Here is a 15,648-nt window from a genome sequence, read left to right as displayed (position 1 = left end):
GGAGATCAGAGGGGCTGAATCGCTGCCCCGTTTTATATCAGCCCCCAAAACACACTTGAATAAAGCTGCTTTTAACCCTGATGTGGATGTTTTTATCTTCATGTTTGATTTTGGTTTGTTTGATTCATTCTGTGCTCTTTATATTTATATTTGTAATTGTCGGGTAAAACTTGTGACTCTTTCGTTGTGTTGCTGTTTAATGTGTGTACAGCACTTTGTAACTGCTTTTAAAAGTCTTATATCAAGAAAATAAATCAATAAATGAACCTCCTGAGTGTCCTTGAGCAACATGAACCAAACTGATGTTCAGGACAAAGTGTCCAAATGACTGTAATGTAAACGTGTCAGATTTGAGTTGATTTATATTCATGAAGCTTCATGTAAATTCACTGTAGGTTGTAACTGCACTCGTATGTGTTTACCTCAGTTATGTGTTTGTGTGGATTTTGTTCTTTGATGCATTTTATTCTGTCGCTCCGTCTGCTTTTCACCTCCCATTAAATTAATTCAGCCTCTTCTACTGCATCAATAGTATAATTAGTGCTAAAGATTGAGTTATTATCATTTGATGGGTGATCATTTGTCTCAGGTGGAGTTCACCTGGCTGAAGGAAATGTTTTGGAAAGTAGACGACTACCTGTCATTTCATCTCTGAGCTTGGTGATGATCATTGATTCAATCAGCAGGTTTCATACTTGTTGAGGAAAACATGTATCGTGTTGAGGTTTTATATAATGCATGTGTGTAAAGTGTTTGTCTTTAATACTGAAGGCTTCAGCTTTACCAGGATTTTTAATGTTCATCACATCTGGACTTACCGAGCCTTTCTACAGTTCCTCACAGCTGGAATCAGTCTCTGTTTTCCTGCCCGTGATGTTTTGTATTTCCTTGTGTCCAACTCATCCAGAACCTCCTCTGACATCTGCAGCATGTAGGCCAGAGCTGAGCAGTGGATCTCAGAGAGTTTCTTCTCTGATCTGTTCTCTGACTTCAGGAACTCTTGGATCTCCTGATGGACTGAGTGGTCGTTCATCTCCATCAGACAGTGGAAGATGTTGATGCTTCTGTCAGGAGAGATCTCATCACTGTTCATCTTCTTCAGGTTGTTGATGGCTCTCTGGATGATTTCTGGCCTGTTGTCTGTCTGACCCAGCAGACCTGCTAAGAGTCTCTGGTTGGACGTCAGAGAGAGTCCATGAAGGAAGCGGACAAACAGGTCCAGGTGGCCATTCTTACTTTTGAGGGATTTCTCCATGGCTCTCTTCAGGAAGTCATCCAGGGTTGAGGGACTCTGTCCTCTCAGGAAGTCCTTCAGGACCTCTGTGTTCCTGTTGGTGTAACAGTGGGACATGTAGACTGCAGCCAGAAACTCCTGAACGCTCAGATGAACAAAGCAGTAGACTGTTTTCTGGAAGATCACACTCTCTCTTCTGAAGATCTCTGTACAAACTCCTGAGTACACCGAGGCCTCTGTGACATTAAGACCACACCGCTCCAGGTCTTCTTGGTAGAACATGATGTTTCCTGTCTCCAGATGTTCAAACGCCAGCCTCCCCAGCTTCAGAAGAACTTCCCTGTCAGCCTCCGTCAGCTCCTGTGGACTCGTCTCACGTCCCTCATCGTACTTCTGCTTCTTCCTCTTTGTCTGGACCAGCAGGAAGTGTGAGTACATGTCAGTCAGGGTCTTGGGCAGCTCTCCTCTCTGGTCTGTAGTCAACATGTGGTCCAGAACTGTAGCAGTGATCCAGCAGAAGACTGGGATCAGACACATGATGTGGAGGCTCCTGGAGGTCTTGATGTGTGAGATGACTCTGCTGGACAGATCTTCATCACTGACCCTCCTCCTGAAGTACTCCTCCTTCTGGGCGTCAGTGAAGCCTCGTACTTCTGTTACCCTGTCAACACGTGAAGGAGGGATCCGATTGGCTGCTGCAGGTCGGGAAGTTATCCAGACGAGAGCCGAGGGAAGCAGCTTCCCCTCGATGAGGTTTGTCAGCAGCGCGCTGACTGATGACTCCTGTGTGACATCAGACACGACCTCATGGTTCTTGAAATCCAGTGAAAGTCTGCTTTCATCCAGGCCGTCAAAGATGAACAGAAGTTTACAGACAGCGAGCTTCTCTGCTGTCACCTTCTGTAATGTTGGATGGAAAACATGGAGCAGCCTGAGAAGACTGTACTGCTCATCTCTGATCAGGTTCAGCTCCCTGAACGAGAGCAGAACCAGCAGACTGACATCTTGGTTTTCGGAGCCCTCTGCCCAGTCCAGAGTGAACTTCAGCACTGAGAAGGTTTTTCCAACGCCAGCGACGCCGTTGGTCAGAACCACTCTGATGGGTCTCTGTTGGTCAGGTGAGGCTTTAAAGATGTCGCAGCACCTGATTGGAGTTTCTCTGAAGGTCTCCTTCTTGGAAACTGTCTCCAGCTGCCTCACCTCATGTTGGGTATTAACCTCTTCACTCTGTCCCTCTGTGATGTAGAGCTCAGTGTAGATCTTGTTGAGGAGGGTTCCACTTCCTGTTTCATCACTTCCTGTTTCATCACTTCCTTCAGTCACACGTTCACATCTCCTCCTCAGACTGATCTTATGTTCATGGAAAACCTCCTGCAGACCAGCATTCACTGAAAAAAGAGACAAAAGTGGGAGACAAAAAATACAACGTGACAATCAGCAGTCAATGGTCTTTTCATTACAAGTTAAAACCATCAGTATAAGAACATGTTTGTTGTTTTCTTTGTCTTTCTCTCCACCTTAACGTCGTGGAGAGGTTTGTGTGTCCCTGTGATCCTCGGAGCTCTGTTGTCGGGGGCATTAGCCACTGGCAGGGTCTCGCAAAGCTAATTAGCCCCAGAGGAGGAGCCGGACTGAGAGTGATTCAAAGAGCCTTTATGAATCAGCCACAAAGGTGCTGCAGCACCTGAACCAGGAAAGAGACATCAGGGCACCTTTCTGGAGCTCAACCTGGGAGTGGAGGTCGCTGGTGAATATCTGGTGTCTGGCCTTTGACTACATGGAGACGCCACCCTGTGGGCTGACTACCAGCAGGGACGGGCATTGGGGTCGGGTGTGTGCCAGTCTCATGCAAAAGAAGGCAGGTGTGCTGATTCCTGGCATCCCAGACTGGTCCTCAGGACAGGGAGTGTCTCCTCTCATGGGGGAAGGAACAGGTGCTGGTGCCGGAGGTGGGGCGGTACCAACTAGATTTAGTTGGGCTCACCTCTATGCACAGCACTGTTTCTTGAACTCAACTCCTTTGCTTGAGGGACAACATCTCAGGTTGGCCCCTGTAAATGACCACCACCTGCACCTCAGCCCGTCCACTACACTCTGCTGCTGCTGACTGCTTGTTATTCCCTCACTACAAGGGAGGACCAGCTACTGCTCAACTAGATCCAGACTGTCTGATGTCCTGGATCCACAATAGTGACACAAACTCCCCAGTGACATCAGAACAGAAGAAACTCGACACAACTTCAGACAAAAAACTCTCCTGTTAGACTGAAAACTCTCCTGTTCAGACTGAAAACTCTCCTGTTCAGACTGAAAACTCTCCTGTTAGACTGAAAACTCTCCTGTTAGACTGAAAACTCTCCTGTTCAGCCTGAAAACTCTCCTGTTCAGACTGAAACTCTCCTGTTAGACTGAAAACTCTCCTGTTCAGACTGAAAACTCTCCCGTTCAGACTGAAACTCTCCTGTTCAGACTGAAAACTCTCCTGTTCAGACTGAAAACTCTCCTGTTAGACTGAAACTCTCCTGTTCAGACTGAAACTCTCCTGTTCAGACGGCACCTTGGTCCATAAAAACAATCTCTCTCTTGATCTCTTATTGCTTCTAGTTGTAGCTCTTGAACCATTTTAGCATAATTGATGAATGTGATCTACTCATGTTGTATCCACATGGTTCAGTCAGTTATTTTCAGTCTCTTTGGATAAAAACGTCAGCTAAATGAACGTATTGTAATGAAGCAGGTTACATTTTAAGCTGTTTAATGTGCTGACACTGAGCAGCTAATTAGCATCTGCTGCAGCCTGAAAATAGATGTTAGCAGTGCACTTTTCCTCACTGGATGTTTGTTCGGTGGCTTGTTCAACAAGTGGATCTGCAGGACGAGGTGTGTGTTTGTAAGTTAGAGGAGGAGGAGATGTTAGCAGGAAAGCTAATGTGGACTGTTGTTTAAAGTGCTGTTTTGTCTCAAGCTGCTGTCTGACACTTCTCCATCTCCATCTCTGCATACAGAGAACAAGCAGCTCTCTGATTGGTTAATGTGTGACATAACAAATGTATTACAGTTTTTCTCAATTGTTTACACACAAATACTGGTACTTGAGACACAATGACCACAACATGTAACTCATGCACCAACCCCCTGAACCAATTCTGCTAAACTACAAGCACAATTCCTGCTTTACACTCAAATTGCAGTTCTAAAACAGACTTTTTTCAAAACACTACACACAATTCTCTGCATTTGGCACAATTTTCATGAAGAAAATCTCTTGTTTTCACCAGGAACATACTGTCATTCAAAATTTTTAAGTTAATTGCCCTACTATGCACTGACTCATCACATGGGCAAACACCTGTCACACAGTTTTACAATTAGCAATCAGAGCTTTAGCATAAAAGGGCAACAGGTGAGCTCTTCTGTTTTGGAGCAATGGATGCCAACATTGGAAACAGAGGCAGAGCCAGAGCCAGAGGAGTGAGAGTAAGAGGAGGAGGACGAGGACGAGGACGAGGAAGGCCAAGGACCGTAATCTCTGATGAGATACGAGCCACTTTGGTTGACCATGGTCTAACAATGAGGGAGGCTGGGCAAAGAGTACAGCCACATTTGAGCAGGTACACTGTAGCATCCATCATCCGGACTTTCCGAAATGAGAATAGGTAAGGGTTTCCTCTACATGTAATTGATTGTGGCGCACCGCCACGGCAAAATAAAAGCCGCCACACCTTCAGAATAATGTTTGTTTTGTTTTTTTGTTGTTGTATTTTTTACCTTGTTTTTATGTTGTTTTATGTTTATGTTAATGTAAATTATTGTATGAAATGTGAATTATGGCACAAAACATGGTGTTTTTCATGAAAAGTGACGCTACGCTGCAGATACCCTTATTTTGAAAAACCAACACCGGACACAACCTGCCTGTCTGGCTGCACGCGCGAAAGATGAGGAGAGTAGAGACGACAGTCCGATGTGGAGGGAGAGAGAAGGGTGAAAGAAAGGTACCTAAGCCGGGTTATATTTGATACAGTTTTGTTCAAACCCGTGAAAACGACCATAATGTTATAGATGGATTAGGCTACAGAAAAAATCCTGAGTCGGAATAAATGCATTATTGATTGGTTAATACAGAATACGCATTATTTTTATCATTAGCAGTTTTTATACTGGGCAATAAGCCGCCAATTGGCCGTCCTTTTTGTGGCTAGGTCCGCAGATTTAGACAGAAGGCGGCAAATTGGCGGTCTGTTTTGGTCCGCCAATTTGACGCCTCGGAGGGTACAGTTATTTCCGTCTCCATTGCTATCTAAATCCGAGACGTCAATGTGCCGGCAATTGCGTGGGATGGGCGGAGGTGTCGATGACCTGCACTGTTGTGAGACCCACAGCCGGAGAGTTTTAAAACCAGGAAACAGCTGATCACAGCAGTCAGTCCATCACTTCATCCGCGGACGTCAAGATGAGCAACTGGAAAGCCGCTGAGATCCGGGAGATGTTAGCGTCTCCTCGGTCTCTGTAGCTGACAGCTAGCGGACACAAGCAAACAGCTACTAGCTGCTGTCAGCTTGTCGTGTAGCGGCAAGCTACGAACGGTCTTTGAAATTAAAAGCCCCCGCTAAGAACCCAGTTCTAAAATCCAATGGGGTGCAATGTACAGCTCTTATTTTGAAGACAAATTCGTTGTCACTGTTCACTGCCCAACTTCGTGCTTCACGTCACGTCACATGTTTACGCCTCCCCCAGTGGTGGCTTTTGGAAAAGGAGGAATATTAGGCCTCCCTCCTTTAGAAAGACAAGGCGGCAGGTTGCCGCCCTTACCTTGGAGCAAATGTGCCGCCTTTTCTATCTAAAAAGGGCTACTATTTCAGAGAGATTCTTATTTTTATTTTATTTTTGAGACTAGGGACAGTTGTAACACTTTTTGCAATTTTTAGCAATATATCAAAAACCATTTACACTGGAATAACCAATTTGTTATATTATAAACTTCAATCTGTCAACTGCTGAAATAATGTATTTAAGTGGTTTTATGAAATATATACAGGTTGCAACATTGATTTTAATACAGTCTCTCCACTGTTACAACCGTCCCAGTGTACAGGGACGGTTGTAACACATGTCTAAAATATACATAATGAATCAATCATATAGTCAAAATGGAAAATATTATTTATCAGTAATGTTATTATTAATTTAATGTTTATAAGTAATGATTACCTTTTTTTCATACTACATGACAAAAAAGAGGTGAAGCCGTCAAACTATAATGCAAGAAAATGATTTAATGGGTAGAACATTTTCATTTCATTCATTTTCATTTCGTTCATTTTCTTAAAGGATTTAATGGGTAGAACACCTGACACCAAAACAGTTTAAACATGAACATTCTCAATAACAGAGAGAGGGGAGGTGGGGGGCTCAGTAGGCCTAGTCCGAGTCACAGTTGTGGCACGTGTAAAAATCCCTTCCATCCGTGCAGTCCTTGTGTGCCCAGGCTTTACAGGACCAGCACTGGAGCCAGACCTCCCTTGGCCTGGAGAAGCTCTCCAAGCACACAATGCAAACCTCATTTTCATCATCAGATGAGTCCTGAATCTTCTGCTTCTTTGGTTTGGATTTTTTCTTGTTGCCAAAATTCATTTTTCTTTTAGCTGCAGACCTGCTTTTCTCAGCCTCCAGTTGTTCTTTCACTGGAGTATCTGTCAGGACAGCGGTTTCCCTTCTTTTCCTGCCCTTTGTCGTCTGCTTTCTTGGGCCAGCTTTTGGGTGTGGACGGATGGACACGGGTGCAAACGTTGTGTCCACAGCAGAGGATGATGGCTCAGGCTCAGGCCCAGGCTCAAAGACAAACATTGGTGGGATGGAATTCCCCAAGGCACTCACTGCACAGGCAAGTGTAATAAGTGTCCCCCGTTCTGCAGAGGTGACTGCACCTACTTGCTTGATTCCCTTTCTGGCCACAATTTTTCCAGAATTTTGCACTGTGGTGATTCCTGTATAGAAAAATGTTATTTTATTTAGTGCTTTTATTCTGTAATGCTTTTATTTTGTAAGGCTGTGAGCCTCCGGAAGGTATTTCTGAGGGAGATATAGATAATTTCCACCACACCTGTTTCATCCATGTTCCAGATGTCCTGTGCAGCAAATCTGTGTTTTTCCAGGACAGATAATAAGTTATCAAAAAACTTATTGATGTTTGTCACGTTGAAACTTGTAGCCCGTGAGAGGCTTGTAGCCTGAGGGCTTCTTATGGAGAGAGTGCGGTGCCTCTTCAAAAAGGTTGTGAACCAGTCGGCTCCAGCCATCCCCTTCTCTGCCCAGGTTTCGGGGGTACCGGCAATTGTAGGTCTTTGCCAAATCATAGGCAAACTTCCGGACCTAAATTATATAAATTGTTAGTTTAATACACAACAAATGTACAAAGCATAGCCTGCTCTAGCTTAATACATATCTAGCCTACCTCCTTTGGGCTCAACCCATAATACAAATCAGCTGCCTGCACCAGGTAGTCTCTTAAGAGGAGCTCCTGCTCTACTGAGAAAACCCTTTTCGGGGTCCAGTAGCCAACTCTGGGAGGTGTCTTTGATCCCTGGCTCCTCTTTTTGTGGAATCGGTGCAGGGTCACATGGCAAATGCCATATGATTTGGCCACTCCTCTGACTGACTTTCCCTGTCTGATCTCATCAGAAGCCCTTTCCAGCACAGGAAATGGGACTCCCCTGTCTGTCTTCCTCTCTCTGATATTTGGCATCACTGAGTATCTTTATATAAAAAAAAGATTATTACCTCAAAATGTGATTTGATGACATTTTACATTTAATTTGCAATGCACAGTGCACATGTTACTTTGCACATTAAAGGAACTCTATGCAGTTTTTTTTGGTTAATTTATCTTAACTTGAATGGTGGCCGTCTCGCTTCCCCCTGGCGTCTGTGAGTGGAAAAAACAGCCATGCAACTTTGGGCTGGCGAGAAAACAGCAAATAAATTGCCAAAACTGAATAGTGTCCCTTTAATACCAACATCTGCAACTCTCTCCCTAACCTTAGCTAGTTTTTAAAATATAAAATAAACTTGGTTGGTGATACTGGGACTGTTGTAACGCCCCATTACAACCGTCCCAGTGTGACCAAGCATTTTTTCACCTCATGTTAGCTAGCTTGATTGCTAGTTTGACACTTGTTAGCCATTTCTATTTTTAGCTTACAACACAGTGTTTCTAATAATACTTGTTTAAATTTATAGACATTTGATCTTATAACAGTATCCAAAAAAGTACATCGGAAAGAAAAGTAATTTTTTTACCTCAAAACAACCTTTTGTGGATAACGCCGTCAGGAAGTTTCAAATGTGGCTCCTTTGCTAGCAAGACTGGAGGGAGACGAACTGAGCATGAGCACAGTGAGTGTCATCACTCTAGCTTGTTTCTGATTGGAGGAATTCAAGGTGTTACAACTGTCCCCTGTTACAACTGTCCCTGGTCTCCCCTACCATTGACACTTGTTAAAGAGAGATTACTTTAGGCCTAATAAAGCATGTCGAGTCTTTGGTTATACAGTAAAGAGATATTATTTTATTGTAGATTAATTTTTAACTGTAAAACTTAATTTTCTATTGATAGAGGAAACCCGTTACGTTTCAGATACACGTTTTGAACAGCATGACATAACGTTAGCTTAGGTAATGCCCAGGTAATTTTCTGCCATGACTCTTTTCTGGTTACATTTTCAGATGAGTATAAAGAAAAATAAAATGCTCTCAGCCAGGCTGCAAACTGTGCTATTAGATTAGGCAGTTGTGTATATGCTTGCTACAGTACAAACACTCAGTTTGTAGTCATAATTTCAAATGTTAAAAAATTTCAAGTCTCACAGGAGACAGGAGGGCACAGTTGTGTATGTAGTTGTGCTACAGCCTTGTATTTTTACATTGTAGCTATTTTCTTCAAATGGATGGACTGCCTTTTTCTTTTGTACACATTCTATGCAGGAAGAGATGTTAATTTGACTGTATTCAGTATAGACTAGTTTAGTTATTTAACTTTGAAATATATCTTTAATTTGTTGTTGTTGTGTTTGTTGTTTTGGCCTAGTGATACTGCAAGATCCTATTTTCAATTATTATTTTCAATTTATGTACCGGAAACCCTATAGTAAATAATGTATTTAGAAAAACATTCAGTTTGAAATAGTCATAATTTCACATTTCAAAATTCATGTTGTCGTCGTCGTCATCACCCCCTCTTCCACCCGGGCAGACCTCCCCCACGGTTTAAAAAAATCCTGGAGGAAACCCTGAGAAATCTACTCTCACTAGAAAATTGCAGTACTGCATATCAATACAGTACTCAATGAGTACAGTAGTACAGTATTGCCTGTGGACTGTTCTGTAGGAATGTAAAAATAAAGTATGTTTCAAGTATTTGGGAAATGTATTCCTACTTTGTATTCCTACACAGTATTTACAGTATTTTACTATTTGTATGGCAGAACTGAAAGATTACCAACACAAGGTGGTCGGGAACGTCTTCTGTCTCCTGAACAGGAAACTGAAATCATGAACATGGTCCTAGAAAATAAGGCCATAACATTACGGCAAATACAAAGAAAAACAATAGAAAACAATGAGATATTTCAAAATATTGACAGGGTAAGCTTATCAACACTGGACCGTGTCTTGCGCAGAAATAATCTGAGGATGAAGCAGGTCTACAGGGTGCCATTTGAACGCAAATCAGAAAGAGTCAAAGAATTGCGATATAACTATGTGCAAGTGAGTCCTATACAATCCCACAATTGATGCATACTCTCAACACTGTATAAATTATACATATTTCAGTATTGTAATCATAATGATTGTGCTTCACAACAGTGACCACTCCATGTCTATTTCTGATATTGTCATGTGTGTTTCAGAGAGTCCTTGAGCTGGAGGTGGCTGCAGTGGAGCACCAGTTCATCTTCATTGATGAGGTTGGATTCAACCGCACAAAAAGACGAAGGAGGGGAAGGAATATCATCGGCCAGCGTGCCATTGTTGAAGTCCCTGGCCAGCGCGGAGGGAACATCACAATGTGTGCAGCGATTACCCACCACGGCGTCATCCATCACCATGCTGCCCTTGGCCCCTACAACACTGCCCATCTGATCACACTCCTGGACACCCTACACAACACACTCATTCCACCAGATCAGATAGACGGCCCAGAGCAGCTCAGGTACGTTGTCATTTGGGACAACGTACGTTTCCACCGGGCTGCTCTGGTTCACTGCCCACCCACGCTTTAATCCTATTGAGGATTTTTTTTCTGCCTGGAGAAGGAAAGTGTATGACTGAAATCCACAAACGCGTATACCCCTTCTCCAAGCTATGGAAGACGCATGTGGAGATATAGCAGTTGATGCTTTTCATGGCTGGATTCGCCATGCTAGGCGATATTTCCCCCGCTGCTTGGCCAGGGAAAACATTGCTTGTGATGTGGATGAGGTGCTGTGGCCAGACCGAAACAGAAGAGAGGATGCAGCATAGTTGTTTTTTACTGTAACTGTATACAGTAAATTCTTCTGTTGTTTTGTATTTAGACCACTGTATGTGCAACTTTGTGTTGGTTGGGATGTACACTGTGTACATTGTTTTTGTGGGAAAAATAAAATATATTTGTTACCGAGTATTTGTGTGTTCTGAGTATAAAAACAATATTCTCAAATACTTTACAACACACTTATGTATGTACTGTCTGTAGTAAGTGTAACACTGAACAAAAAAAGGCCTAAGTTATTATAATGAATGGAGAAGAAGTGTTTTCCATTCATCAGTGTTTTACATTGAGCACATCAGTGTTCAACTGGTTCTTATTAATGTCTATTCATATGATGGTTTGTGTGTGTCATTTGAAAACAAAATACCATTTTGAGAAGAAATAACATTGTTTTGAATGTAAAGTTTAATTTTTCAGGAGAATTGAGGGGTTTGCCCATTGTGTGTGTGTGTGTTTTGATTTGTGTGTAGAGTTCTGAGAGTATGAGGCATGATTTCAGAAAATGTGTGTAAACAATCGAGAAAAACTGTAAAACAACAAGTAGTGTGTTCAGACACGAAGACGTCAGCAGACAGATATATAGTCTTACTTTGTACAGTGCTGGTCAGACTGGCTGTCTGCAGTCCAGCTCCTGTTCTGGATCTTTCTCCACACTGGGGACAGGAGGAGAGTCCTGGTGAAGCAGACTGGTCCCAGTATGATGTGATGCACTGTCTGCAGAACCAGGGTCCACAGTCTGATGGTCCAGGTTCATTACTGAAGAATGGAGCCAACATGTTTGTATTGATATCAGATGAATCTTTGAAAAAAGTCTAATTACAAATTCATAGAGGGAGCAAACTCCTCCTGTCCATAAATAAGAAGTTTAACAATTTCTATTTGTCCTCTTTGATCAGATTACAGCTTTTTACGTGACTGACAGCACTAAGAGGACGATGGGACGAATGATCTCTCTGTCATGAGTCCCAAAAGGTTTGTTAAAGTTAGTTAGCAAATACATTGTTGTTGAAATATACAAACACAACATGAACAAAACACGTTAGTGAGAGAGGGAACTGAAAAAAGTCACATAAATGAGTTAGTATCAGGTGTCTTACTCTGAGTCTGATGGTCCAGGTTCATTACTGAAGTTTAGAGGACGACCTTTGGACCAGTCACTCTTCATAGACAGACAGCTGGATACTGGAGACTCTGCTCTCTGTCTGTTGGACTGAACTCTGCAAACACCAACATGTTTGTATTGATATCTCATGAATCTTTGAGAAATTCTCTGATGACAAAGTCATTTAAGAAGCTCTAAACACACAAACTACTGCTACTGTTGATGAAAAGGAGCTTTCAAAGTTTCTGTTTGTCCTCTTAGATCAGATTACAGCTTTTTAGGAGACTGACAGCTGCCACAGATAGTAAGAGGAACATGAGCCGTGAAAAGTCTGTTAGATTTAGGTAGAAAATACATTTTACATGAATTTTGAATATAAAAATACAAAATCAACAGAACAAAGCACGGCAGTGAGAGAGGGAACAGAACAAAGTCACATAAATGAGTCAGTATCAGGTGTCTTACTCTGAGTCTGATGGTCCAGGTTCATTACTGAAGAATGGAGGTTCATCTTTGGACCGGTCACTCTTCATAGACAGACAGCTGGATACTGGAGACTCTGCTCTGTCCTCCTCCTCCTTCACACAAACACTCATCTTCTGCTCTGAAGTCAGTCTGAGAGGTGAAACAGGAGCTGTGAGCTCAGGACACAAGAATCAGGAAACAAGTTTGTTCAAGAGTCGCACAAGACCGAGAGAGCAGGAAGTAACACACACTCTCTCTCCCCTTCACACACACATTATACAGTATAATAAAAGCAGCCAGAAGTCCACCTGGTCACTTTTCTTCACACCTGTGCTTGTTTTCTTTGGTTACTGTAGGTTTAAAGAGGATTATTCAGCCAATCAGGACTTTGTGTCCACAGATGAATCAAAGTGTTGAGTTGACTCCAACATTTCTTTCCTCCACAGTCCACAGGGAGAAAACTGACTCACAGTAAGTAAAGTCACAGTAAATAATCACAATGTGTTGTTAACACTCACCCTGCCTCAGACTCCCGCTGCTCTCCTTCTGCTCTTCGTCTGAAAATGGAGTCTGACTGAACACTTTCACTTTCAGGGTTCCTCCCTGTGTGTGTGTGTGTGTGTGTGTGTGTGTGTGTGTGTGTGTGGCTGTGTCCAAATTCAGGGGCTGCAGCCCACGAAGGGCGCATTTGAAGGCCAATTACGTCACAACGCTGCGCGAAGGCTGCTCCACATGCAGCCCACACATGCAGCCTTCCCCACCCTCGTTCAGGAGGACGCACCGCTACTGTCCTTCGTGGCCTCACATATCCCAAGATCCTTTGCGCACCGCTGCTCAGTCCCGAAACAGAAGAGGAAGCAAGAGAAAATGGCGACATCAAGTGGCGCAGACATGACATTTAAATTTAAGTAATGGGTTTATACTCGGTTTTTACTCATTTGAACATCCAACGCCAGATATGTTAAACTTCAAGGGACTATAAAACCTCCAAAGTTCAACTTTCAGTTAAAATACGTGACGCTGGTGATGCGATGGTAAATATAGTTGTTATTCACCAATGGGTTAATGTTTATTTTGTAATGTTGATAATTCAATTTAGATTTGACACATTGTACACACACAAATAAATGTACACGTTTGATAGATTTGAACCAAAACAGACTTTAATGCATGAACACCTGGTGACGCAACCAGGAAATACTCCGAAGGCTGGACCGACCCATTTAACAGCGGTGGACGAGGCCTTCAAGGTCTCTCCGAAGGACCCGGGCTCCGTGGGCCGCAAAGGCCGCGTCCTTGAAGGCTGCAGCCCCTGATTTTTTATTTTTTATTTTTTTTATTTTTATAAACACTTTATTGAACAAGTTTCAGTTACAGTCAGAACATTGACTTGGAAAATACAAAACAAAGTCTGGCATCTCACATTAAGAAAATAAATAAAAGCATATGAGACATGAAGTGAATGAAGTGCGTATGTCAGTATAGGTATAAATTAAACATAATAATAAAAATAAATTAAAGTAAATAAATAAAAAAAAAGAAAGAGGAAAAACATGCAAGACATATTAAATTTCTCCAAACATTTCTTGAATTATGTTAACAGTGTGTAAATGACCTTTAGTATGTGTATATATTTCTACAAATATGTTGGCTCCATGAACATCTCATAGTCTATTGGGGCGTTCTGACATCCATCTGATGCTAAATCAGGTTTTCCTGTGCTGCTTTTTGCATTAACACTCTGACACTCGTCAGGTCAGCAGTAGGAGAAAATGTCTCATCGTAGTCCAGGCCACTTTGTGACTCTACCCTTTAGCCACACTGATAGACAACATGTTTACTGATGTTACAGACAACAATGCAATAAGTGGATTACTGATCAGTGATGTCAGTGAGCAGCTACCAGTGTTTACAGTGTGTGACAGTGACGACAAGAAGGAAAAGCAGGACATTAAACTGGAGCACAGACGAGTCAGGACAGAGGAGTCAATGAACGCTTTAAAACATGAATTACTAAACCAAAACTGGGAAATATTATAGAAAGAAGTGTGTGTGTGTGTGTGTGTGTGTGTGTGTGTGTGTGTGTGTGTGTGTGTGTGTGTGCAGACCTTGGTGATGTGGGATGTTGCTGCTGCATCATCAGGTTCAGCTGATGAGGTAACAGTGTAGTAGTGGACTCTCCCGTAAACGTGTTGAACCTCGCGCTGCCGCCACCTGTGGCTCCTCTCATCACGGCAGCTCCGTCACAGACCTGGGCGATTAGTTTCCCCCGTTGTCCCTCAGGAAGAGTAGTTTTCTGTCGGAGGATGCTGTCTCATCGTGGCCTCGCAATGCCAGCTCACAAGCTCCACACAATTTCACACAACCAATGATCTTGGATAAAATATGTGTGTTCATGTCCACCTCTTCATTGTGTTTTCTCACCGCAGTCCTGTGTCCTTCATCCAGCTAGCAGCTATGCTAGTCCCGCCTAGCACGGCTAGCTTGACAGCGTTGTTCATGTGAACCTTCGAGCATTCATGTTTTTTAATCGGCTCTGACAAAAGTTTTAGGTCTCTAGCTCCTGTTACAGTCCATGTAGTATCTGTCCCCGGCACTTTAAGAAGTAAACACGGGAAGCAGAATACTGCATTTGCAAAGCTACATCCAGTTAGCCGAGCCTTCCTGTCGCACCGATTCAGAGAGAGGCTCCTCTGGGACACTTTACCTTTCTCATGCGTCTGCTGTGTTAAACTCAGACCGGGCTTCTCAGGTCCAAGTTCTTTAACACGAAGTTTCCCCCTAAAGTTCTCCTTTCGAAAGGGTTCAGCAAGAGACACTTTACAGAGTCTGTGGGCAGCTGAAGCCCTGTGTGCTCTTGTTCTTGTCGACTTGACGCCGCCATCTCGATTTCAGACGCTTGTTTCTGGTTGCTAGGATACTTAACGGCAGCGTCCCAAGCTTATCGAATGTGACGACGCTAATTGGCTAAATGACCCGTTGCTATGTGTGTTTTTGTCCCAGCAACAGTCTGCCATTGGCTGAGCCGCTGCAGCGCTACATGGAGTCTAACTGGTCCAATAACGTATTTATTTACATGTAGAAAATATTCTGAGCTGATCCAATAAATATAACGGACTGTAAGAAATACATCTGAACTCTTTGACGTTTGTTTTGTAATAAATACGTGTTTTGAGCGGTCGGCTCGTTGTGACGTCACTGGCGAGCAGATGTCCCTGTTGTTCAGAGATTCAGCTGTTTTGTTTTATGATGTTTGTTTTGTTATTAGTCTGAGTGAATCTCACTTTTCTCTTGTGTTGGAGCATTTTTGTGTTG

At 42.9% G+C, this 15,648-nt stretch overlaps 1 protein-coding gene and 1 long non-coding RNA gene across 2 annotated transcripts in view; both read right to left on the bottom strand.

Moving 5' to 3' along the window:
* The window catches only part of LOC141001035 (uncharacterized), a 35,622-nt gene that overhangs the window by 491 nt on the left and 19,483 nt on the right, over nt 1-15,648 (bottom strand). The window contains 6 exon segments of the mRNA XM_073471966.1: nt 819-2,622; nt 11,356-11,522; nt 11,864-11,983; nt 12,334-12,483; nt 14,442-14,646; nt 15,041-15,125. Coding sequence (XP_073328067.1) covers nt 819-2,622; nt 11,356-11,522; nt 11,864-11,983; nt 12,334-12,483; nt 14,442-14,646; nt 15,041-15,125 — 2,531 coding nt within the window.
* Nucleotides 6,491-8,130, bottom strand: LOC140992093 (uncharacterized). Its single transcript, XR_012178002.1, has 2 exons — nt 7,338-8,130; nt 6,491-7,221 (listed from the first exon to the last, which is right to left on the bottom strand). It is a non-coding gene; the product is annotated as an uncharacterized lncRNA (long non-coding RNA).

The sequence above is a fragment of the Pagrus major genome, chromosome 1 (assembly GCF_040436345.1).
Source record: "Pagrus major chromosome 1, Pma_NU_1.0".
Lineage (NCBI taxonomy): Eukaryota > Metazoa > Chordata > Actinopteri > Spariformes > Sparidae > Pagrus > Pagrus major.
This window is presented reverse-complemented; position numbering and strand designations above follow the sequence as displayed.